This window comes from Meleagris gallopavo, chromosome 25 (genome assembly GCF_000146605.3).
Source record: "Meleagris gallopavo isolate NT-WF06-2002-E0010 breed Aviagen turkey brand Nicholas breeding stock chromosome 25, Turkey_5.1, whole genome shotgun sequence".
Taxonomy (NCBI): Eukaryota; Metazoa; Chordata; class Aves; order Galliformes; family Phasianidae; genus Meleagris; species Meleagris gallopavo.
In genome coordinates this window covers 58,034-83,916 of record NC_015035.2, presented here as the reverse complement: position 1 = coordinate 83,916, position 25,883 = coordinate 58,034, and the positions used below count along the sequence as shown (strand labels likewise).

Genomic DNA, 25,883 nt, shown 5'->3' with positions numbered 1-25,883 from the left:
GATCTTGCTTGTAAGCATCTTCACGGAAGCAACTGGTTGTTTTACAGATTTTATAAGCTCCACCACATGCTTGTCACCAGCTCATGATTTCCTTGAGTGCTATCTAGTGATCTGACAGTGCCTACAGTTGTGTCACTCTGCCTGCACCCCTTCCCTCTTCCCCCACGCTTTCATATGCACTTGCTGGAGGTTGTGGGGGAGTGCTGTAGGAGACTCACAGCCGTCAGTGGGAAGATCAGTTTGCTTTCTGGTCAGTCTTCCTCCTCTAACTGTTTGGAGGGATGGGCCAGGGAGCCTTGAATCTGTCCTCCTCGGGGGTTTTGTTTACCTTGATCATAAGTATTTCTCATTGTTTCATCTTTATGTTTGTTTAACAAATGAGCTCGTATCAGATAGTGCAGTGGTGGTTCCCCCTTTCATGTAAAAGAAATCTTGCTGTTTCCAGCATAGCCTAAGCAGCTCCCTTGAGCTGGTCGTGCCAGGACTTGCAGCCCTCTCCCAGAGATAGCTGAACTTCCCTGCCCCCTCCTTGGGTACCAGATTGCGTGATTTCAGGCATGGTTTTATTGTGGTGTGAGAAGAAGGTGTGAGCTGCTGAGTCCCTGTTTGTCAGCAGTGCTGACAAAGCCATGCTGGCATCGGGGAGAAATGGGCAGCCAATCACAGCTGGAACTGTTATCGTCTCAGGGTCCCTGTGGGCTTCCGCTATCAGGTCACATCCCAGAATAACACTGGGCAGTATTTCAAGTAAAAAAACTCAGGCTTTGGGGCTTCAGCCAGCTTGGAGTGTGAGATTGTGTGTAGAAGGGTTGGAATCCCTCCAGCGTTTTTGATCTGCATGGCAGATGAGCAATAAAATGCATAAAAACCACATTGGAAACACGTGAGGAAATTCTCCAGCCCCTGACGTTTCCTTCAAGTTGGCAGTTACCGCTGCTGAGCTTCACCTCCTGTCTGGGCTCCATTGGCTGCGCTTGTGGTAGGAGGGGAGAGGAGAGCCCTCTTCATGGTGCAGTGTCTTTCAGGTTCCTTCCTGATGATCTTAAGGAGGCAAAGAAAACCTTGCTAACCCTCTCCCCTTTTGGCTCGATCCAGAACCCACTGACAGCAGCAGGTCTCCATTATTTCAACAAGGTTTTCCCTTTTTAAAGTTTCTGTGCTCTGACCTTAGAGTGGTCTGCAGGGAGACTGAGAGATTTCTTTTGCCCCTAGTTTGTGGTGCACTTGAGTAAATGAGATATCAGAGCTGGAGGGTGTCTTTAGGTTTAGTCAGAAAATCATTTGGTGCCTTGATGTTTGGTATCCTGGGAAAATGACTTGGATGACTTGGTAGGTGGAGAACAGCTCCTACTGCTGAGCTGCTTGCACATAAGCATTGCAGTCTTTGCTTCTCTCCTTCCACATGTAGGAATTGCACTTCTGAGAAACTTAGCACTGCTGAATAACACTTAGAAGATGCTGCTGTGCTGATAGAGCAGTGCTTTACTGGAAAACGGCTGTATTATTGCAATTCATAAAATTTAAACATCTCAAAAGCTGAAATTCACTTTAATGAGTTAATATTTTGTAAGAATCGTAGAATCATAGAATTGCTCAGGTTGGGAAAGACCTTAAAGATCGTTGAGTCCAACCATGACCTGACCATACTACCCTAACAACCCTCCACTAAATCACATCCCTGAACACCACATCCATGGATGGTGACTCAACCACCTCCCTGGGCAGCCTATTCCAGTGCTTAACAACCCTTTCTGTAAAGAAGTTTTTCCTGATATCCAATCTAAACTTACCCCGGTGCAACTTCACAGAATCACAGAGTTGTAGGGGTTGGAAGGGACCTCTAGAGATCATCGAGACCAACCCCCTGCCAAAGCTAGGTTCCCTACACCAGGTCGCACAGGTAGGCGTCCAGGCGAGCCTTGAATATCTCCAGAGAAGGAGACTCCACAACCTCCCTGGGCAGCCTGTTCCAGTGCTCCGTCACCTCACCGTGAAGAAGTTCTTACGCACATTTTGTGCAAAACTTCCTATGCTGCAGCTTATGTCCGTTTCCCCTCGTCCTGTGTCCACGTACCACTGAAAAGAGACTGGCCTCACCGCTATGGCCGCCACACCTCAGATATTTATAAACCTGGATCAGGTCCCCTCTCAGTCTTCTTTTCTCAAGGCTAAACAGACCCAGTTCACTCAGCCTTTCTCCATAGGGAGATGCTCCAGGCCCTTCACCATCTTTGTGGCCCTCCGCTGGACTCTTTCCAAAACTTGAGGCCATTTCCCCTCGTCCTGTCACCAGTGAGAAGAGACCAACCCCGCTCTGCTGCAAGCACCTTTCAGGTACTGGCAGAGAGCAATAAGGTCTCCCCTCAGCCTCCTTCTCCCCAGACTCAACAGCCCCACTTCCTTCAGTCTCTCCTCATGGGCCACATTCTCCAAGCCCTTCCCCAGCCTTGTTGCCCTCCTTTGGCCCTGCTCCAGCACCTCCATGTCCCTTCTGTACTGAGGTGCCCAAAACTGAACACAGAACTCGAGGTGAGGCCTCACCAGTGCTGAGTACAGGGCAGGATGACTTCCCTGGTCCTGCTCGTCACCCCTGATCCAAGCCAGGATGCCATTGGCCTTCTTGGCCGCCTGGGCACAGTGCTGGCTCATATTCAGCCGCCTGTCCAACAGCACACCAAGGTCCCTTTCCATCAGGCAGCCTTCCAGCCACTCCTCCCCAAGCCTGTAGGGTAAAATACTGTAGGGTAAGATACTGCTTTCTTTCCATTCACACGTGTCCTAACATCCAAGAAAAGTTTACATATAATTTCATTTTTAGCTAATGTAAACTAATGATCTGAGCATCTGACCCAAATCCTTGCAGCTGGAAGGCCAGCCTTTTGTGCATGCAAGGTTCAGGATGGTATGCCAGCAGTGTAGAGAGAGGCTTTTGCTTGCATGTCTGAAGCAACCCTGTATTAACCCACTTAATTAAAATTGAATGTTTTTATATGATCTGCAGTCTTCAGGTTAAGCTTTGATACGTAGGCAAAGTTGAAGACATCAGCTTTGAAGATTGCTATCTGGTTGCTTAGGTGTTAGTATTCCACCAGGTTTTCCCATTGCTTCATTTTATGCATTGCAGATATTGTCATGCCTGGCTTTGCCAAAGTGCATCTTCTTCTTCTGCCCAGGTCATGTGTGAACATTACTCATAGCATGGGGAGTCAGCTCCTCTGGTCCTGCAGGCAAACTCCTTCTCTGGCAGAAGCGTGTCACCCAACTCTGATAATGGAAGGAAAGCTCCATGCTTCACCTTGCATAGCTCCCTATACCTCAGGTTTTCATTGTGGTGCGCTTTTCCTCTGAGCCTGCAAATCTCTCATTTAGGTAGCTGTAGACTCTGCCCCTCTGGTCTGAAGATTTAACTGCTCTGAAGTGCTGTGGATTTGAAAGCTGCAGTGTTTTGGCCTCCGGTTCCATCTCAGTGTTGATGAGAAGTGTTTGTATACATTTGTTAAGTTAGCCTTAAAAGTGCCTTTAAGTGAAGGAAATGTCAGTGGTTGCTAAAACCAATTTTGGATTGGACTGAATTGGCTTCTGGATGTTCTCATCCCTCACTGACCAGGGAGCAACCACGATGTGCACCTTACACCGATGGCTGAAGTTCAGGCTGAGTAATTTCACTCTTAGGTAGGGATTGCAGACAGGAGAAGAAAGTTCTGCTCTTGGCTGTGTTGGTTGATGCCTTTTAATGCAAAATATTGAAACTGTTCCCTTTACTGCCATTTGAGATAGCTTCCTCAGTTTCTTGAAGCTGTCCAGGTAAAAAGCCACATAGCTGCAGAAATGAGAAGTGCCTCTGGCGCTAGGTTAGGAAGGTAATGAAAGGTGCAAAATCTCATAGGCACTATTCTTAGGCTTTGCCTGTAATTTATTTTTTTTTTTTTTACCTTTCATTGAAATAAAACAAAGTAGGTGGTGTTTGTTAACTTTCAGAGAGGTAATACATCATAAATAAGCAGATGTACCCCTGAGACTGCCATAAAGGAAATTCTCAATCAGATGCAGTGATGGAAGGAGAGGAAGGACATTCTATTAGCAGAGTTCTCCCATCGAGCGACTGGCATTTCCATCTCAAATGTAGCATTTTCCAACATTTCTTAGAAACACTGTTAACCAGTTCTACTGTAAAATAGACAAGATTGCCCCATTGCAGCAGATGACTGAAAGTGGTGCAGCTGATCCCCAGCACACCCCGTTGTCCTTCTGAATGTCGCTCTCTGTTCAACAAGTGCAATGAGGTTGTCGGGTATTTCTTAGGTTGTTTATATCTTCTATAACCCCAGTTTTCCGCTTTCTAAGGTGTGGTCAAACCTCTTGCTTCTGAAGGCTGATATGTTTGCAGTATCTTGTGTCTGAGGTCCTTGTGCGTTGCAGGGAGTTAGAGTTTTCCCAGAACCACTGCTAAACAAGGCATCGTCCAGGCAGTGTAAATGCGACCAGGGCGTCCCAGTGATCAGTGTGCTCAGTCTTTCTGCATGGTTTTTTCAGTGAGGTTGGTTCTGTTTGTGCTGATCAACTGAATTCTGTTGAGAGGAATCTCATCTAAAATGTCTTTCAGGGCTCAATCCAGAGCACTTCTGAGCTAGGATTGATTGTTCTGAAAGACTTCAAAGGGTGGGCAAGGGCCTAGTAAGCTTTGGTATGCCATTTCTTAACCTCCTGTGATGTTCTGAATCTCTAATTGCTGGAGTAGCTGTAATTTAGCAGTGTAGTTTCAAATGTGCCACAACAGACTGTTTGTCTTACTCTTCTGTGGACCATTCCTTGCTCACTTACCCCAGTCTGACCCTGAGTAGCTAATGCTACTCAGTTTAGTATCAAGCAGCCAGTGCAGTTGTGTTTGGAGTATACTTGGGAGTATCTCCATTTTCGAGACTTGCCAAGTGAATTTTGGCACTGTTGCTTTGTTGTGAGTGTTGTTGCAATACAAGATTTCAACTTTTTTTAGGTTTTTCATAGAATCATAGAATGGCCTGAGACCACAATGATCATCCAGTTCCAACCCCCTGCTGTGTGCAGGTCACCAACCAGCAGACCAGGCTGCCCAGAGCCACATCCAGTCTGGCCTTGAATGCCTGCAGGGATGGGGCATCCACAGCCTCCTTGGGCAACCTGTTCCAGTGCCTCGCCACTTTCAGGAAGTGAAAAACTTCCTTCTAATATCCAACCTAAACCTCCCCTGTCTCAGTTTAAAGCCATTCCCCCTTGTCCTGTCACCATCTACCCTCACAAACAGCCGTTCCCCCTCCTGTTTATACGCTCCCTTCAAGTACTGGAAGGCCACCATGAGGGTCTCCCTGCAGCCTTCTCTTCTCCAAGCTAAACAATCTCAGTTCCCTCAACCTTTCCTCACAGCAGAGCTGCTCCAGCCCTCTGACCATCTCAGTGCCTCCTCTGGACCCGCTCCCAGAGCTTCACATCCTTCCTGTGCTGGGGGCCCCAGGTCTGGACGCAGTGCTGCAGATGGGGCCTCACAAGAGCTGAGTAGAGGGGGACAATCACCTCCCTCTCCCTGCTGGCCACCCCTTTTTTAATGCAGCCCAGAGCACAGTTGGCCTTCTGGGTTGCAAGCGCACACTGCTGGCTGATGTCCAGATTCTCATCCACCAGGACCCCCAAGTCCTTCTCCTCATGGCTGCTCTCAAGATCTTCCCCCACCTGGGATTGCCCTGCCCAAGTGCAGCACCTTGCATTTGGCCTTATTAGATTTTCATGGGCCCACTTCTCCAGCCTGTCCAGGTCCATCTGGATGGCTTCACTTCCTTCCAATGTGTCGACTGCACTGCTGAGCTTGGTGTCATCCACAAACTTGCTGAGAGTGCATTCATTGCCGTCGTCTGTGTCGTTGATGAAGATGTTGAAGAGCACCAAGACCAACCCCTGAGTGACACCACTTGTGACTGGCCTCCACCCTGTCACAGATCCGTTGATCACAACCCTTTGACTGAGACTACCCAACCAATTCCTAATCTATCGAACAGTCCGTCCTTTAAATTCACACCTCTCCAATTTAGAGAGAAGTATGTGGTGAGGGACCACCATGTCAAAGGCTTTGCAGAAGTCCAGGTAGATGACATCCATCACCCTTCCCCCATCCACCGATGTCACTCCATCATAGAATGCCACCAGATCGGTCAGGCAAGATCTGCCCTTGGTGAAGCCATGCTGGGTTTTGGTGCTTTCCTTTTACATGCTTGATACATGCAACATGAAAGGTATTGCCTGAGGGGGGGAGAAGTCCTAAACTTTGAATGTTAATATTGTGCATGCTAGATTTTGCTATCTTTGAAGAAGGGGAAGTGGAAACCCTGAAGAATGTTCTGCAGTTTTTTTTGAAACATCTCTTTAGTTTGTTTTTATTCATCTCAGGTGAGTAGTTTTCCAGCTCACATGAGGTTTATGAGTTAATTATGGTGAGGCAGGAGTTTTCTGTTGTTCAGAGACTGAGCCACATTTCTGTTCCATGTCATAATTGCACTGAGTACCTTCTCCATATGTAGCTTTATGTGTACTGTTGATGCATTTTTTAGTTTCTTGCCTCTACACTGAATTAAAAGAAGCAAGTAGGAGAATGAGGTAGGTGTTTGGACCATCAGCAGGCATTCATCAAACCACCTAGGGAACTGCTGGGTTCAGAGGCAGGTAGCAGGACACAGCGCATTTAGCAGTTACCTCAGTCTTCAGCAACCATTATTACTGACAGTGACACGAGCTAAGTTGATTGATTTCAATTTGTAGTATGCCTAAGGGAAAAATTCACTTTCAGGGTGGTATATGAAAGTAGTCCCATATCTCTTTATTTGCTGATGGCTGATCTGTTTCTTTGTGTGTTGCAGGACCTGTCTGGTTCAATAGATGATCTACCCATGGGTACAGAAGGAGCCCTGAGCCCTGGAGTAAGCACATCAGGGATTTCCAGCAGTCAAGGAGAGCAGAGTAACCCAGCTCAGTCTCCTTTCTCTCCACATACCTCTCCTCACCTGCCAGGCATCAGAGGACCTTCCCCATCCCCTGTTGGTTCTCCAGCTAGTGTTGCTCAGTCCCGCTCTGGTCCACTTTCACCTGCTGCAGTGCCAGGTAACGCTGCTTGGCACCTAGTGATCTTTTGGTTCAACTCTCTCCTGCATGTAGAGACAGAATTAGCATGGTCAGTGGGAAGAAACTGGGCAGTGTCAATATTATGTGGCTACTAAGAGCTTGTGGTCTCTTTTTTTTTTTTTCTTTTTTTTTTTTTTCCCCTTTGAAATGCCTGTAACATGTACAGAATGCAGTCAAATTAATGGGATAGCTAACAAACCAGCATTGTCATTTTCCTGGGTTAGTGTGGCTGATCTTGCTCTTGTTTTTCTTCACTGTGGCTAAAATACCCTTGTGAAACTGTTTGTAGTTCTGGTTTTTAATGCTCTTGCATTCTTGATTTTTGTGGTAAGCAATTCTTGTGATTAACCACTCTTTTTTGTGGTGCAGGCAATCAGATGCCACCACGACCACCCAGTGGCCAGTCGGACAGTATCATGCATCCTTCCATGAACCAGTCAAGCATAGCGCAAGATCGAGGTGTGTGGTTTGGGCTAGAGAAGTTATAATGATACAAATCTGTTTGTAAAGCTGGATGTGTAGCAAAAAATTACCTGTCCTAGTAACATGAATTCTGTGGTGAGATAGTATCTAAAGGCTGTGCCAGCATTTTAAACTGCAAGTGTTTCGGCTCCTGGCACCACAGTCAGCTGTGTCAGTGGTCCTTTGGCCTCTGAATGTTAGATGCAAGCTTGTTGTTTGGCTTGTAAGATGTTTCCTCTGGCTTTTCCAAGTTTTTTCTACAGATGTCAGTTGCCCAAGTTCTGTGACCTCAAGCTTCAAAATGGGCGGTGGTCATAACAATATTGGGTGGCATTTCCTTATATGAGAATAGGGGAAAATGAATGTATAACATCTGAAAGTAGATGTCACCCAGAGAAAACAAGCAAGCAAGCAAGCAAATAAAAAAAACACTCTGAAAATGACAGTCCTCAGAATTTGCCAATTTACTGTCAGTTCCTGTAATGCTAAGTTATTTTTTTTTCCTTGGTTAAAACAGGAAATTGAGTATGTTCTTAGTGGCTAGGACTACTAGCAACGACTGTAAAATGTGCCTCAGTTGGTGTTGGCAGGGTTCTGTTAGTGGCTCCTGTGGACTGTTGTTGCTTAAGACACGTGTGTCCAGTGGCACCTCTGGGTACTTTGCTCACTGGGTGCTCCTCTTCCTGGGTGACCAGGTTACTTGCAGAGAAATCCTCAGATGCCCCAGTACAGTTCTCCCCAGCCCGGCTCAGCCTTATCTCCCCGTCAGTCTTCTGGAGGACAGATGCACGCTGGTATGGGGCCATACCAGCAGAACTCCATGGGAAGCTATGGACCCCAGGCTGGGCAGTACGGACCTCAAGGTGAGGCATGGGCAGCTTCTTGAGGGGAAACTGAGCACAGCAAATGGGAAAGGCCTCGGTCAGTGGCAGCATCTTGTCTTTGGAGAAAACGTTTTGAGTTGTCTGCTCTTAATCTGTGGGTGATGCAAAACAGTCCACTCCTTATGGGGTTGGAACAGCTTGTGCTTTGAGTATTACGCTGAGATTCATGAAAGATGTTATTTGAATGCTAGTTGTAAAAGTAGGATCTCTCCTTCTCTCTTTGAAAGATACAGGCAACACCTCCAGTGTGTTAGAGAAGAGCCAGTTAACTTCAGAGGGGAAGAAAGCTGTGCGTTATATGTTTTGGAAAGGGTTGAGTGAGTTTATTTACATCTCGTCCTGGATCGTTTAGCTCAGTGTGGTCAGCTGAGGTTTGGGAGAGTATCAGTCAGCTTTAAAATCAATGTTGTTTCTTAGCTGTGTCAAAACACGTTACATGGCTTCTATCCAAGTGCTTTGACTTTCTGTAGAGGTGTTAAGACTCCCCCTCATCTCTGTTAGTGATCTTTAAATATTTGCTGATAGAAGATTTGTATGGTGATTCATGAACTAAGTAGTTGAACAATGTACTTCTCCTTGTTTCATCTCTTTAGGAGGTTATCCCAGGCAGCCAAACTACAATGCTCTGTCCAATGCCAACTACCCCAGTCCCGGGATGGGAGGAAGCATGAACCCAATGGCAGCAGGGAGCCAGATGCATGGGCAGACCGGTGTGCCTCCATACAGTGGGCTTCCTCCCGGGAGGATGAGCCACGCAGCCATGGGGAACAGACCTTATGGACCTAACATGGCAAATATGCCTCCTCAGGTGGGGACAGGGATGTGTCCCCCACCAGGGAGCATGAATCGCAAAGCACAAGAAGCGGCTGCTGCCGCCATGCACGCTGCTGCCAACTCCATCCAGAACAGGTGAGGCATGAAAATTCCCTTGGTCTGAACATATTCAATGCATTCGCTGTGTCGTATCTGCGTTTGAAAGTCATGCATGCAGTAACCCAAAGTTGGGGTGATAGTGAACATATGTATCGTTGGAGTTAACTAGATCAATTTACACCCGTGACAGGGAGCAGGGGGCCCCTGCCCTCTCCCTCACCCCACAAAATGGGAAGGAAGGAAGGGAGGAAAAAAAACAGCGGCAACAATCTATGGAGGAAAACTTATTTTACTAACTATGATGCCAGAATGCAAGATAACACAATATAATACAATCTGATTGAAATTGAGACTAATCAATCAAATAAGATAGGAGAGAGAGAGTTCCCAAGACCAAGTCAAACCTGAAAAGCTTGGAACGGCCAGGAAAGCACCTCCAGCACCCACTGCCAGGCAGTGAGAGACTGCCACACCCGGAAGGGCCAGATCCCATGGCTTCTGTAATGTACAGGGAGAGGTACCTGGAATTGGAGCATTAACACTTTAACTTCCAGTGCACTACATGATGTTTTGATGCAGAGTACTGAGAACCAAAAAAAAACCATAAAACCATTACAATATGCTTCTTTAAGGATTTGCCTTCTGGAAGGCTTTTAATCATAAAATCATAGAATTGTTCAGGTTGGAAAAGACCCTAAAGATCATCGAGTCCAACCACCTCTCCCTTCGCTGTTTGTTAAAAGAGGTCAGTTCCCAAACACCAATCAAGGCATCAAAGTGTGTCCTTTGGAGTACTGTATCTGAGAGACAGCTGTATGTGAGGTTTAGTGATGAATGCACAGTAAAGTACTTTCTGTGCATTTCGAAAAGTCATTATATATGGCAGGGGCACTGCACTGCCCATCTGTAGATGTACTGTTTTCATACTTAAATGCACGCTGCTGCAGTATTTGTAGATCAGTTTTTTCTTGTGAAGGTAACTTAACAGCTGAAACCAAGTTTGGTTTGGGGATGAAGATGAAAGGCTTCTTCTAATCAGTCTGTTTTGTTAGAAGGCACAATGTGAATGCTTTGAATTTCGAGTAAATGTCTGTTTCTTCCTTGCCTTTTCTAGGCCTCCTGGTTATCCCAACATGAACCAAGGAGGAATGATGGGTACTGGACCTCCTTATGGACAGGGAATTAACAGCATGGCTGGCATGATCAACCCCCAGGGCCCACCTTATCCCATGGGTGGAAATATGGCTAACAACTCTGCAGGTTAGCAGTGCTGAGTGCTGGGCATTGGGTGACTTCATGGGTCAGGATTGGAAAGCAGTGTCATAGATTCTTGTAACTTCCTAGGGATGGCAGCAAGTCCTGAAATGATGGGTCTTGCGGATGTCAAATTAACTCCTGCAACTAAAATGAACAATAAGGCTGATGGGACCCCAAAAGCAGAATCCAAGTCAAAGGTAAAACTTTTTTTTTTAATATACATATATATATTTAATGACACAGTGTATGTATCTAGTGGTGAGTGCGCCTCCCGAGAGAAACCCAAGGTGACTTGTCATCTGTGAGCAGGCTGGCCATTAGCCTGGCTGTTTGTGCAGCATGTGATGGCGCTGCTGTGTGCGAGCACGGTTTTAACTCAGCAGTGTGGCAGTGAGTGAGTACCCTCTGCTGGGACGTGTTATCTTTTGGAGAGTGGCATATGCTGACATCTCCTGTTAGGTGAGATGCAAGCTCTGTGAGTGCTGTCCTCCCCATTCCTCACCAGAGTTCAGTCTGTCCCCATGTCAATCCTGGGCCAATTTCGCCTTTATTAATTGCAGGGAATGTACCAGAACAGATGCCCCTGAGGGGTTAGTTTTTCCAAGTCTCCAAATGCAGTAGGTAGCTAATGAGGCTGTTGCTTGAATCAGAAGTGGTCTCAGAGAAGTAAGGACTGTGTAGTTTTGGGGGGGAATGACGTTTGCAGTAGGCTGAGGTGTTTCCTGATATATTTAGCGATTGAGCCCACGGAGGGTCTCTCGAAGAGATGGTTCTGCAGTGTCTCTGAGGTCTGATTGGTTTTTGTAGCATTCAAGAAACCTTTTTCTTTTTAAAAATACATATCCTGTAAGTACTGACTGTTTTCTTGATACCTTTGTGTCTTACTTGTCTTTTAGACTGACGTGTGGGTCTAGTACAAAGCTGGTCTCAATATAACAGCAGAACCTCGAGCTCTGACTGCTGTTTGAAGCCATCTTGTATGTGAGCTAGGTGTTTTTGTGCTGCTCAGTCCTGATATGTTTCCTTTTCCTAGAAGTCCAGTTCCTCTACTACAACCAATGAGAAGATCACAAAACTCTATGAGCTGGGTGGTGAGCCTGAGAGGAAGATCTGGGTAGATCGTTACCTGGCCTTTACTGAAGAGAAGGCCATGGGCATGACAAACCTCCCAGCAGTTGGCAGAAAACCCTTAGATCTTTACCGGCTCTACATCTCAGTGAAGGAAATAGGAGGATTGACTCAGGTGAGTGTAAAGCAACTGGTGTGGTGACTGAATGTTTGTGCTCACGGCAACCCAATGTCTGGCAGTCACACATCAGTAGGCAACCGAATTAAGTGTTGGCTTTTTGGCTAGATAGGAAGCTTGACTTTCCATTTAACTGTGTTTATTTTTATTTTTCTTAAATAACACTTATATAACCCAGGATCCTTCTAGCTAGCCAAATATCTGCATTCTCATTGCCTGCTTGGGAACAGTGTGTCTTGAGATTCAACGCAAGTCTTTTTTTCCTATCTTTGTCCATGGCAAAGATTGGTGACACTGTCTTTGTCCTTACATCTGGCTGTTAACTGACCTCATGGCTGATTTTATTTGCTGTGTGATGCTATCTGTACCTCTTGAAAATTTTTCTGTAGGTGAGGAAATGATTTTGCTATATCTTGAACACAACTGTATCTGCTCTGCTTTAGCCCTTATTGATCCTTTGTTTTAGCTGGGAAGTGATTCTTGGAGGAGGCATATGTGGGATTTTGAGTTTAGAGTCTCTTGTTTGTTTGTGCAGGTCAACAAAAACAAGAAATGGCGTGAGTTAGCCACAAATCTCAATGTGGGCACGTCCAGCAGTGCAGCTAGTTCTTTGAAGAAGCAGTACATCCAGTGTCTCTATGCCTTTGAGTGCAAGATTGAGCGAGGTGAAGACCCCCCTCCAGATATCTTTGCTGCTGCTGATTCAAAGAAGTCTCAGACTAAGATACAGCCTCCATCTCCAGGTGAGTGTTGACTCTAGTTAAGGTGTGCAATGAATGTTTGAACCAGAGGACCCTCTAACACAGCATGTATGACTGCATATGCTGTGGGTCAGACTGGCTCCAGACTTTCCCAAAGCCCCTTTTAAGCATCCTTAATTAGATGTTCTGTGGTTTGTAGGTTAAGTAGGTTGGTAATATGGATGGGAATTTCATATATGTTGTACTGGGAATATAACTGTCAAGACTTTTGGGATAGTTCTGCTCTTGTGTGTAACTTCTGTAACTAAGTATAACATATACATACTGGTGTACATACACCTCAGTACTTACCAGTCTATGAATGCCTGATGAGAATTTGAGAGAGAGGAGCCTGGAGTTAGACTCTCAAGATGTTCTCTGCCCATTCTAACATTTCCTATCATTATTGCTTGATCTTTTGGAACTTTCTAGAAAAGTTGTGCTTGTTCTGACTATGCAGATTCTTCCTTCTAGGAGCAAATGGTCAGTGTATATTTGTACTCATCTTCTTTTTGTCTTTAGCAAGTGAGTACTTTGAGACTTCGTGTCTGGAGAAGTTTGTAAGCCTATTAAGCCTATTATGAGTTAAATGTTCTAGAACTGAAGCCCTTTAAAGTAAACTTCTAAGAAGTTTGTAATTCATTAATCTTTGTGGTGTTTCAAATTTGATAGTGTGCTCCAGTTTCTGAAGACTTAATCACAGGGTTCAATTCAGATTTGTTAAAATAAACTAAGAAGAAGGAAAAAAAAAAGAAACAAACAAAGCAGCTGGGCTAGCAGTGCATGCTGTACTTCTCAGTCTTTGGAAGGTCTGATAGTTTCTGTCTAATCTGCATAGAGTTTGCCACTTGAAATGCAGCTGAGCTTGTCAGCTTTCCAGCTTGTCTTATAAGGAAAACCCTCAGGTGCTGTTTCTGGTCAGGAGCTTGTTTGTGTAGGTGAAATAAGAACTGTGACACTTGGAAGTTCCTGTAATGTTTGGGGAGAAAAAAAAAAAAACACACACAAAAAAGCCTTCTTGTTGCTGAAACTTGGTGTCATCTGTGCCTAGCTCCTGAGGATGGAATAATAAAGTCTTTATTTGATTGTACTGTGGTTGTCTCTCAGCCTTGCTAAGCCCTGGCCTGAAAGTGTTCTTGTCCAAATATAGTATTAACAACTACATTTATCTATTCTCTCAGTTAGAGTTTTTCTTAAAAAACAGGATAATACCTTTGTACCTGTCAGGAAACCTGTCCCAACAAAGGTACAACTTGGTGAAGAGAAAACGGCTTTTGTTTCATTATAACAAACTTCTGTCTAATGTTGTTTCTAAGTTCTTAAACTTGATCATGAATCCTTCCTCACTTTCTTTCCAAAGCATCTTTCTTGCCCCCTGAGATAGCATGCAGAGGAACAAAGAAGCTGAGAGCATTTGGAGTTTATTTGGAGAGAGTTTAGATGATTGGGAAACCACTTAAAGCTTCTTGTAGCAGTAGGTGCCTGTCAGAATTGATTAGGTGGTACATCAGGTTTTCTTTTGTTTTAGCAAATGTGGTGGTATGTGAAGGTCCCAAGTTTGCCTTCTAGGGCTGTGCTACAACTGGTCTTGTGCTTCAGCACATTGGTGTTTGGAATTGCCAGGGTTGCTATCACAAACCACAGGCTTGTGCAGCTCTCTTGATGTAGTTCATCACTGATTGCTGCTATGTGAGGACTGTTCTCTATTTCGTACTTAAACTGCTCTCTGCTTGTCTTACTCCAGACTCCTGCAACTGGGAATATACAGAAGCAGCACTGAATCATGGTTGGTTGCTATGATCCTTTTAGCCTTATCACTCAGTATATTTGTGCTCCTCTTTCATTTTTGTTTTCTTTCTCTCTCTTGCTCCCCTGCATTAGCAGGAGTGAGGGCATAGGACACAGCACAAAGGGTGCTGTCAGCACTAGCTCCAGACTTCAGGGTTGTAGAGTCCCAGGGGGAGCACAGCTGTTCCAGGGTAGCTGAGGCTCATTTTAGTAGTATCTCTAAGGCTTCTGAGCCTGCTTGCCAAGGAATCACCCTTCTGAAGCATAACTTCCCTACTGGAAAACTGAGTGGGCAACAGTGGAGTGTTCTGGAATCCCACTGTGTGGGGGAGAGTCTCTCATCCTGTACAGGCGTATGTGATTTTGCTCTCCTTGTAGACTCTGTAACCTGTTGATGTTGGCTTACGTGTAATTTCAGCCTACTCTGTCAAAATTAACTTTTCAGTGTTCTATCAGTGATAGAAGTCACACCGCATGGTTCTGCGTTAGCCACTGTGTGTGGCCCTAGGGGATATAAAAGCCTTGCAGGGCAATGGTCAGGGAAGAGCTCTTTCCATGCATTGTGCCTTCTTCACCCTCAAAAAGCAAAGCTGTTTACAGAAAGGCTCTGAAGCAGGCTAGGGACTGCCTTGTGGGCACTCAGCACGGCTTTGCTGCAGACCGTCTTGGGTTCCTGCTCACAAACTGCAGCGCGTCCCTGGGGAGCCGTAATCATCCTCCTGTTGGGTTTTAATTCCCAGAGCATGGAACTGGCCTGGCTCCAACTGTGTGTAAATTTGTGAGTGGGAGGTACAGCAGGGGGTGGGGACAAACACCAAATGGCAGCAACGCGGGGAATGTCTTGAGGCCTCTTCCTGCCGCTGCCAGCGTTTGTAAGCACGTAGAGGAGCAGCAAATTCCTGGGGGAAGCAAGTGGAACCAAACTGCTGCTGAGAAGGGAAGGAGAGCTGCAGGAAGGGTTCATGAATGAAACTCCCCGCTGAGCTGTCTTTGCCCTTCCTTCTGCCGGGAGCTCTCCGGGCTGGGAGGGAGTCGCGGAGAGGAGGACAGGGTGCCAGGAAGGTGGGGTGTAAACAAACATGCCCTGGACATGACCTCGGAGGATTTTAATGAATAGCTGAAATGACTCATCAACCAGCAGGGCTGAAGCTGAAGGATATCGGGTGCTGGGGACGGTAACTAATGGAAACATTAATTAAGAGTTCAGCTCCTGCCAGCTGCGAAGAACATATAAACCTGAGAACTGACACTGTCACCGCAATCCAGGGGCAGAGCTGCACAGCACAGCTGGATGGCACCTGATGGCCTTGGATTTTTGATGAAGGTTCAGCATGGTGTGAAGCAACCTGTGCAGAGTCAGGGAACTTGCTGGACAGGTTTTGTTATTCAGTGAAAGATCCTGCATCTCTGGCATTCCTTGTTTCAGGAATTCTTGGGAGTGGTGCCTGAATTCACCCCACTCAAAGGGCAGAGCAGAGGAGCTTTGTTCAGAGTTATCCAGTGATTGCAGCAGAAGTCCCAGAGTTTCCATCAATTGGAAAGATTGTAAAACTTCTGAGAGAGGGCTTATACCCCCCCCCCCTTCCCTCTGGACAGAATTAGGATGTGAGGACAATGGGTCAGAGGTTGTCATTTGGCAAGGAGAAAGACATTCCCTACTGCATGATCCACTGTAGAGCACTGACCTCTGAGACTAGATAGCTTGGGCAGCTCAACAGAGCGCTACAGCAATGGCACTGTGTGTAAAAAGGAAGGTGGTCAAGTTGTAATAAAAATGAACACATCCTTTCAGCTTCACCTTACTCTAAAGGGTTCTCCTGGAAAGTCTGGTCCAGTACATCCTTGGAGGCATTGCACTCCTTGTACTGTTTTGGCCACCTTTCTTCTGTCTCTTTCTTCAAAGACTGATTGCTGTGTGTTACAGAGGCTGGTACTTTGGGAGGTTCTGGGTTACATCTGTAGGGTGCAAAGCTGCTCACGCCACATTTGTGTTCTTGCAGCGGGTTCAGGCTCGATGCAGGGGCCTCAGACGCCTCAGTCCACCAGCAGCTCCATGGCAGAAGGAGGAGACCTGAAGCCTCCTACTCCAGCATCTACACCACACAGTCAGATGCCTCCTTTGCCAGGCATCAGGTATGCAAATATTGCACTCTCTTCCACCATACTGGATGTAAGTTGTGATTGTGAGTTTGTCAAAGCTTGCTTCCACACCTGCCTGGAGACTTAAGTACCTGTTTTGATAGACTCCTTGGCTTTGCTACTTTGTTAATAGGACACAGTGACATTGTTGACCCTTTGTCTCTGTGCGTGAATAACCACTGCTTTTGGGATTTGTTAAGGATAGTATTGCCTCTTTTGAGAAGCAGATGGTGGACCTTCTAGGGGATAGCAACATCTGAGAGGGAATATGTGGGGGGAAGAATCTTGAGAAGCACTGTGGGCCTCTAAAAATCTGTGGGTTTGTTTTGTTTGTTTGTCAGGAGTAACTCAGTGGGCCTTCAAGATGCCTTTACAGATGGCAGTGATCCCACGTTCCAGAAGCGGAACTCCATGACTCCGAATCCAGGGTACCAGCCCAGCATGAATACCTCCGACATGATGGGTCGCATGTCTTATGAGCCAAATAAGGATCCTTATAGTAGTATGAGGAAAGGTGAGGAAGTCTGTGCGTACCCCTCTCCCTTTTCTTCATGAGTATCTGGATGAATGCTGGAATGTGCTGTAGGAGAGCTACTTGTCCTTTCACAAAAGAAGGGATGTTTCTTTCTAATGCAGAGATAGATGTGTTTATAGATCTTTGTTTCATTCTTCTAGCTCCAGGAAGCGATCCCTTCATGTCCTCAGGGCAGGGCCCCAACAGTGGTATGGGTGACCCTTACAATCGTGCTGCAGGTCCAGGGATGGGTAACATGGCCATGGGGCAGCGGCCACACTATCCCTACGGCGGTCCTTACGACAGAGTGAGGTGGGTGCTTTAGCCACACTTACTGACTTGCTTGTTTCAACTGAATTGATTGCTTTCTCATTGTTGCTTTGACTTGTCCAATCATTGTTTTTTGCTTTTCATTTGTGCAGTAAGGGGAATGTCACAGAATTTGTCACTTGTTTCTATGTAGGACGGAGCCAGGCATGGGACCAGAGGGCAACTTAGCAGCTGGAACTCCACAGCCAAACATCATGCCTTCCACCTCGGAATCAGGGATGTATTCTCCCAGCCGCTACCCTCAGCAGCAGCAGCAGCAGCAAAGGTTTGTGTGGGATGTTGCCACAAAGAGTTCTTTCCAGTTGGAGAAGTGCTGTGATAGAGAAATGTGTTTAATGAGAAAAGTGATGCGTGTGTTTCTTCTCCAGACATGATTCCTATGGCAATCAGTTCTCCACTCAAGGCACATCCTCGGGCAGCCCCTTCCCTAGCCAGCAAACTACCATGTATCAACAGCAACAGCAGGTAGGTTACAGAAAGTATCAGAACGAGGAGTTATATCTGTGCCAAGTGTGAAAAGAGGGGTGATGAAAACTCTGGAGTGTGTGTTTGCTCTGTGTGTAGGTGTTGAACAGAATTAAGTACATTGTACAGGAGGTTTTCTTGACAGTTTCCACATAGGCAACAGAAGTTTTAATTAGCATTTCCAGTGTTGTGTTAGAAAAACACAATGTTTGGAGAAAACAGCTTATGTAGTTTCCAAACCAACATGATCTGGGCAGGGAGCAGAAGGTCAGGAAGCATTCCTGGGCTTCTTTGCTGATCTGGAAATTTGGATGGGGTTGGATGGGGTCCTGGGCAGCCTGGTCTAGTATTAAATGTGGAGGTTGATGGCCCCTGCTTGTGGGGTTTGGAGATTTGTGATCCTTGAGGTCCCTTCCAACCCGGGCCATTCTGAAACACTTTGAATCTGAGTGATGATATGAACTTGTTTGGAAGAAGTCTTTCATCTTTCTGGGGAAGCATTTCAGGTGGATCATTCTTTGTCTGCCTTACCAAGCCTGAAGGCAAAGGCCTCCACATCCCCATTGCCCCACTGCCTTCTGTGTCTTCTCAAAATCATCAGCTTTCTTTTAGAGCAGAGTTTGAATGAATGTATATATCTTTCCATAATCCGTATATATGACTTGCTTTTTGTATCAGTGCCAAGATGCATAATGTTTTCATGATAATTTTGAGCCCTCTAGTTGAGGAGTGTATGGAGAGGGCACTCTCAGATCTGTGCTAAGAATAATTTCAACTGCTCTGCAGTTTGGCTCTGCAACCAGAGCCACAGGGCTGTGAGCCAAGAGTTTGAGTTTCTCTGGTTACTTGTCATCTTTGAAGCCCTAGAGCTCCATCTGAAGCCAGTCATGACAGAAGGGCTTCTGAGTTGACTGTGTAAGAGCTAGAGCACAGACCCTTGGTGGTAGAGAGGTCTTGGATTTTAATTCTATCTCAGCAATTGAGTGTTTTCTTCTGCACTTCAAAGCAGTATGGGGAAAAATAGTTCTTGCTCCTTTCAGCAATGGGTATTGAAATCTAAAGGAAAGGAAGAAGCAAGAAGTACAACAGTTTTCAACACATTTTGTTTGATATGTGAGCAAAAACCTGTGCTTTTTAAGAAAATAGAAAGTCTGACGAAATTCCTCGGCTTGGAAGGAAAGAAGTTCCTGTACACAGTATGATTTGTGGTGAATGTACAGTAGAGCTGAGTCTTTTCTACAGGAAAGTCCTTTCTGCAGGCAGATTTCTGTCCTTAAAGCATTCTTGTAGAATCCACACGAGGAAAGTATGCAGCCAGCTGTGAGGAGTTGGTCTTGGCTTGTGAAACTGAAACCTTGATCCAAATCGCATTGGATATGGCTAACTCTTACAGGCCATGCTGTGGAACATTGTCCTCTGGCTCTGAATGCTTTTACTCACTGTGTTTGGGTTGCCTGTTTCTAGTTTGATAATCTTATGTTGTCAATGCCTTTATTTTTCCATCTAGAATTACAAGCGACCGATGGACGGCAGCTACGGCCCACCTGCCAAGCGGCATGAAGGGGAGATGTACAACGTCCCGTACAGCGCAGGGCAGGGGCAGACGCAGCAGCAGCTGCCTCCAGCACAGACTCAGCAACCAAGCCAGCAGCAGGCTGCACAGCCTTCTCCACAGCAGGACCTGTATAACCAGTATGGGAGCACATACCCTGCTGCTGACCGCCGATCTGCGGGAGGGCCGCAGAACCAGTTCCCATTCCAATTTGGCAGAGACAGGGTCTCGGCTCCCCCAGGCTCCAATGCTCAGCAAAACATGCCTCCTCAGATGATGGGGGGTCCCATCCAGTCTGCTCCAGAAGGGCCCCAGCAAGGCACCATGTGGCAGGGGCGCAATGAAATAGGGTACAGCTATCCAAATCGGCAGAGCGCTGGCTCTGCACCCCAGGGGCCTGCTTATCACGGAGTGACTCGAACAGATGATATACTGCATTCAGAACAGAGGGTAAACCATGAGGGACCGTGGCCTTCCCATGGGAATCGGCAGCCTCCATACGGCCCCTCTGCCTCTGTTCCCCCAATGACTAGGCCACCTCAGTCTAACTATCAGACCCCTCCTAGCATGCAAAATCACATTCCTCAGGTATCCAGCCCAGCACCTCTGCCCAGACCTCTGGAGAATCGCACTTCTCCCAGTAAATCTCCATTTCTGCACTCGGGGATGAAAATGCAGAAGGCAGGACCGCCAATCCCCGCATCGCACATCGCACCAGCAGCTGTACAGCCTCCCATGATACGAAGAGACATCACCTTCCCACCAGGATCAGTAGAAGCTACTCAACCTGTATTAAAGCAAAGGAGGCGGCTGACAGCAAAAGATATTGGTAAGAGGATACTCCTGCTTTTCTGCTTGTGCTCATCAAGAGGCTGGGTGTTACCATTTCTCTTCAGTACAGTGCTGCCAAATGGAAGGGCTCTGCCAGCTTTGTAAGAACTCTCCCAAGTTAGTTGTGATAGAATTGTTTGTGCTGGGCATTGTCTGTGCAGAGACTGCTTTTGCATGAAGTCTGCGCAACATGTTAAATAGGCTGTGCTCTTTGTGGGACCAGAAAGCAGTATCAAGTATCTCATTTTTGTTTTTAAACTCCAGGAGCTAGAAGTATCATGTGTTTATGTTCCAGGAACTCCTGAAGCTTGGAGAGTGATGATGTCTCTGAAGTCTGGGCTGCTAGCTGAAAGTACGTGGGCCTTAGATACCATAAACATCCTGCTCTATGATGACAACAGCATAATGACCTTCAACCTTAGCCAGGTGGGTGCAGATGTTCTCAGATGCAGGTCTTTGAAGTGCTAAGTTTGTACAGTTTTCTGTCAGTGCAATAGTAAGAAGCAGCTTGTGCCCTGGCAGTAGAGCCATACTGCCAGGTGTCCCTGTACCCGTGGAGTGTGTCAGGTCTGAAAAGCACATTGGGTCTGGGGAGCTGCACTGAGTGCTCACTGACCTGTGGATTTCCATTTTGTTGGTGTGCAAGTGTACAGTCTCTCCTCCCTGGTGGGACGTACTGCCTCAAACGCAGGAAAAAAAATCACAGTGGGGAGGCCAAGTGGGGCTTTGCAGCCGAGTGCTGTGAAGGGTTGAATGCTGCTTGCCTAGCCTCATGCAATGGCATTCGCCTCTAGCTCTGTCTTTCCCCATGGGTCAGTGTGCAGTGTGGGCCAGCCTATCTCCATGAGTTACCTTGTGCCTGCATGACTGTTGTCAGATCCGTTCCACATTACTGAGAAGGCCGTCTGCTTAGCATTGCCCCGCTCCTTTCTGTGTGTTAATCAGAGAGGAGATAAAACCAAGAGCGAATGTGTTTGCACAGGTACGGGTGTGTGGACTGTGCTGGTGTTGGATCCTGGCAGTCAGGGTCTGTTTCCCCCTTGTTTCTGTTCTCAGAGGACAGAAAGCTCTGTTTTGCTAACAGCTTATTGCCAGCATGAACAGATCTCATTAATAAACAACACTACTTAAGATCTCTGCCCTTTATGCAGTATTTTTCCAGTTGTTCATAATTGGCCTAAGTTGCTTTATGATCACTGTTCCCTTTTTTCCTTCCTTCCCTTCCTATTTTTCTCCTCCCCCATAGTTGCCAGGCCTGCTGGAACTCCTCGTGGAGTATTTCCGGCGCTGCCTGATTGAGATCTTTGGAATCCTGAAGGAATACGAGGTGGGAGACCCAGGGCAAAGAACACTATTAGATCCCCAGAGGTTCTGCAGATCTTCAGCTTCTTCTCATGAGGAAGGGGAGGAGGATGAGGAACTACGGAGCCTAAACTATGAGGAGGAAGATGATGAGGAAGAGGAGGCGGCTGCATTTTCAAGCAAGGACAGAGCATCTCTGGAGTGCAGCGAGGAGAAATTAGTTAGTAAATTTGACAAGCTTCCGATCAAGATTGTGCAGAAGAATGACCTGTTTGTGGTAGATTATTCAGACAAGCTGGGACGAGTGCAGGAGTTTGAGAGCGGCCTGCTGCACTGGCGGATTGGTGGCGGTGACACTACTGAGCACATTCAGACCCACTTTGAGAGCAAGATGGAGCTACCTATGATTCACAAACGAGCATCCTACAATTCTGTCTCGAGGAAACGCACAGCAGCTGAGAGCAATCCAAGCACTAGGGAAGGAGAGGCTCTTCCATCTGACAGCTCCTCAGAGAAGAGAATAACTGCCACCATGGATGATATGCTTTCAGCACGTCCAAGCTCATTATCAGGGGAGGAGGAAGAGGCCAAAGCTTCAGAAACAGAGAAGGAAAGTAAGTTTCCATTTGGCATTAGTCCAGCACAGAGTCACAGAAATATAAAAATTCTGGAAGATGAACCTCACAGTAAAGATGAGACACCCCTCTGCACCATCCAAGACTGGCAGGACTCTCTGGCGAAGCGCTGCATCTGTGTCTCCAACATCATCAGGAGTTTATCATTTGTGCCGGGCAATGACTTTGAAATGTCCAAACATCCCGGGCTGCTGCTGATTCTAGGGAAACTGATTCTTTTACACCACAAGCACCCGGAGCGCAAGCAGGCACCCCTGACCTATGAGAAGGAGGAGGAGCAGGACCAAGGGGTGAGCTGCAACAAGGTGGAGTGGTGGTGGGACTGCCTGGAGGTGCTGCGTGAAAATACACTGGTCACACTGGCCAACATTTCTGGCCAGCTGGACCTGTCCCCTTACCCAGAAAGCATCTGTTTGCCTATCCTGGATGGACTCCTTCACTGGGCAGTATGTCCATCAGCAGAAGCCCAGGACCCCTTTCCAACGCTGGGGCCAAATGCGGTCCTCTCCCCTCAGAGACTGGTTTTGGAAACACTCAGCAAACTCAGCATCCAGGACAACAACGTGGATTTGATTCTTGCAACTCCCCCTTTCAGTCGCTTGGAGAAGCTGTACAGCACCCTGGTGCGTTTCCTTAGTGACAGAAAGAACCCGGTGTGTCGAGAGATGGCTGTGGTACTACTGGCCAACTTGGCACAGGGGGACAGCCTGGCAGCGAGAGCGATTGCTGTGCAGAAGGGGAGTATTGGCAACTTGCTGGGCTTTTTGGAGGACAGCCTGGCCGCCACGCAGTTCCAGCAGAGCCAGGCCGGCCTGATGCACATGCAGAACGCGCCCTTTGAGTCGACAAGCGTGGACATGATGCGCCGAGCTGCTCGGGCGCTGCTCGCCCTGGCCAAGGTGGACGAGAACCACTCGGAGTTCACGTTGTACGAGTCGCGGCTGTTGGACATCTCCGTGTCGCCTTTGATGAACTCTTTGGTTTCACAAGTTATTTGTGATGTACTATTTTTAATTGGCCAGTCATGACAGCTGTGGGATCCGAGACCCTGTGTGCGTGTGCGTGAGTGGAGAACTTAGAAACTGACTGTTGCCCTTTATTTATGCAAAACCACCTCAGAATCCACTGTCTGCCCTGCGCTGCCCTGCTTCTCCCTTGGGGAAAGATGTCCCCATTCCCTTTCCCCTTCCCCTGCCCTTCAAATTTGTCCCAAATCCCTTATTAAAGGAGACAAAGTTCTGTCTACATAGAAGACTTTTTTTTTTTTTTATTTTAACCAAAGTTACTGTCGTTTACAGTGAGTTTGGGGAAAACGACTTGCCGTGTTATCACATTGACAGGCTCCACTTTCATAACTTGTTTTTAATGGTAAACTCTGAAGGACAAAAGTGACTGCTGAACTCTGTGGTTTATCGTTGTACATTCACAATCTTGCAGGAACCAAGAAGTTACCGGTTGTGAACAGACCTTGTCCAGGGGAGGCCTGTGCAGTAGCGTGTAGAACTTCATGTACTGTACACCTTAAACTGTACACATACTGTAATACTGTCTCACATGGAAAAAAAAAACAAACAACGCTGGATCAGCAGCAAGCTGTAGTTTTTAAAAATGTTTTTAGTTAATGTTGAGGAAAAAAAAGGCTTTTCCCCCAAAGTATCATGTGTGAACCTACAACACCCTGACCTCTTTCTCTCTTCCTCCTTGATTGTATGAATAACCCTGAGATCACCTCTTAGAACTGGTTTTAACCTTTAGCTGCAGCCTGAATGCTGCCACGTGTGTATATATCTATGACGTTGTACATTGCACATACCCTAAGATTCCTTGCAGTTTTGTTCCCCTTTCCCCACCCCTTTCTAGTATGACGAGTTAACGAGTTGATGACCTGCAAAAGCGAGACACAATTATTTAATCTCTTGCCAGACATCCCTCTCTGGAGGATGCTGTACAGGTCTCTGTGTATAAAGTCATTGCTGTCTCAGCAGCCAATCAACTTATAGTTTATTTTTCCTGTTTTTGTTTTCTTTCTAATCGAGGTGTGAAAAAGTTCTAGGTTCAGTTGAAGTTCCTGATGAAGAAACACAATTGAGATTTTTCAGTGATGACTTCTGCATATTTGTATTTCAGACGATGTAGCTAAAAACTTGATGTAAATTCCTCCCTTTTTTTCCTTTTTTGGCTTAATGAATATCATTTATTCAGTATGAAATCTTTATACTATATGTTCCACGTGTTAAGAATAAATGTACATTAAATCTTGGTAAGATGTTTGTAAGGTTTTTTCTTTATTAGCAGAGTGCAGGGCTGACCTTAGCGCTGTCAGGCCCTATAGGCGTGGTTTGCAGGTCAGCTTTGTTACCACACAGCAAGGAGGCCTCGAAGCTCCAGGCCAGCATCTTGTTTAGCAGCACAACCAGGTAACAGAGCAGCACCTTGCCCTGAGCTGCCAGTGCTGTATGGTCTGGCTTTCCTTCTCTGATGGGCTTGTGTCACTTATGCTCCAGGAGCATTCCAAGCTCTGGCATGGAAGGATGGACATGTATAGCTCTCAGGGTGGAGAAGGGCATTAGAAGGGAGGCATTTCCCTGTCAGCTCTCTAAAATGGACAGTTTTCACTCCTCTTGCATTTTTCACTCGTTCTTGGAATTGTGATGTGGACTTGGTCGTCTTCCAAGGATGGGGTTTTCCAGCGAACAAAAGTCTGATGCCCTTCAGCACATGACCAGTGTTCAGGCTCTTCATTTGACAGTCTGCACGTTTTCATGGTTAGTAAGCGGATATTTTATTCAGCCTGAAGCTTTATCCTCAAATGATAATAGCAGCAGGCTAACTAGAACTGCACTGAGCTCACTTTTGCTTAAGTGTCAAAGGGAAAGGAGAGGCTTTTCTGTCTTTTGTTCAAAAGGCTGCCTCTTATCTCCCCCCAGCCCTCTCCTTGAAGCTCGCAGTTCCCTCAGCCCTTAACTATAATCCTGAAATTCAGATTTCTGGGAGGAATTGTGCCTCAAATAGATTTTCTTCTGAAATGTTTACCAGCTGGAATTGTGGGAACTCCTCTCTGGCTTGTCTGGGAAAGTCCTTAAAATGGAATTCTTAAGAGGAAAGGAATGACGCTGGGCTTCCTTGGCTTTAAATGTACTGAAAAAGAAGTGGTGTGATGAGAGTTCTGTTGGCCTTTGTTGATTTGTGACTTAACTGTTGATTTGAAACCACTTCTCTGATAATTGATTTATATGTTCCAGGAGCTTTGTTCAATCTGCTTGAATTAAAAACTACAAAAGATTTCCACATTTCAACAGGGAGGACCTCAGCAGCGGGGCGGAAGAAGGTAACGTTAGCAGCTTCTCCACAACCTGTGTGTTACGTTTCAGTGAATGTAGTCAGAAGTGAACGCTCCACTTGGGAGTGAAGGAGGTCGCATGTGGTACAGCTACCCGTTGTGGTGCTGTTCACATAAACAGATGCTCTGAGGGAGTGATTCCGCTCCCTCAGTGCTTGAAGGCGGGGCGTAGTGTTTCCCGGTGCTTCTGCCGTGGTTAAAGCAAAACGGCATCACTGAGAAATATGCGAGGTGAGAACGTGCAGCGTTTACAGTCGGGACTGAGCCGAGAGCCGCAGCTGCTCTAAAGCTTCATTTGGCTGCGCGGGCCGCCGCTCCTCCGTGCTCTGCCGCGACTCGCACCCGCAGCTTTCCCGCGCGAGACCCTCCGTGCCGCGGCAGC

The 25,883-nt window shown here is 46.6% G+C and overlaps 1 protein-coding gene across 1 annotated transcript in view; it reads left to right on the top strand.

The window, feature by feature from the left end:
* ARID1A (AT-rich interaction domain 1A) overlaps window positions 1–24,425 on the top strand; it is a 35,874-nt gene extending 11,449 nt beyond the window's left edge. The window contains exons 4-19 of the mRNA XM_010723221.3: window positions 6,882–7,122; window positions 7,513–7,602; window positions 8,301–8,468; window positions 9,083–9,398; window positions 10,477–10,622; window positions 10,707–10,816; window positions 11,653–11,862; window positions 12,401–12,608; window positions 16,394–16,526; window positions 16,874–17,046; window positions 17,208–17,358; window positions 17,510–17,641; window positions 17,745–17,841; window positions 19,349–20,222; window positions 20,520–20,650; window positions 21,471–24,425. Of these exons, the coding sequence (XP_010721523.2) occupies window positions 6,882–7,122; window positions 7,513–7,602; window positions 8,301–8,468; window positions 9,083–9,398; window positions 10,477–10,622; window positions 10,707–10,816; window positions 11,653–11,862; window positions 12,401–12,608; window positions 16,394–16,526; window positions 16,874–17,046; window positions 17,208–17,358; window positions 17,510–17,641; window positions 17,745–17,841; window positions 19,349–20,222; window positions 20,520–20,650; window positions 21,471–23,189 (4,899 nt within the window). The 3' untranslated portion in view covers window positions 23,190–24,425. The remainder of the gene's footprint in view (window positions 1–6,881; window positions 7,123–7,512; window positions 7,603–8,300; window positions 8,469–9,082; window positions 9,399–10,476; window positions 10,623–10,706; window positions 10,817–11,652; window positions 11,863–12,400; window positions 12,609–16,393; window positions 16,527–16,873; window positions 17,047–17,207; window positions 17,359–17,509; window positions 17,642–17,744; window positions 17,842–19,348; window positions 20,223–20,519; window positions 20,651–21,470) is intronic.
* The last annotated feature ends 1,458 nt before the right edge of the window (window positions 24,426–25,883 follow it).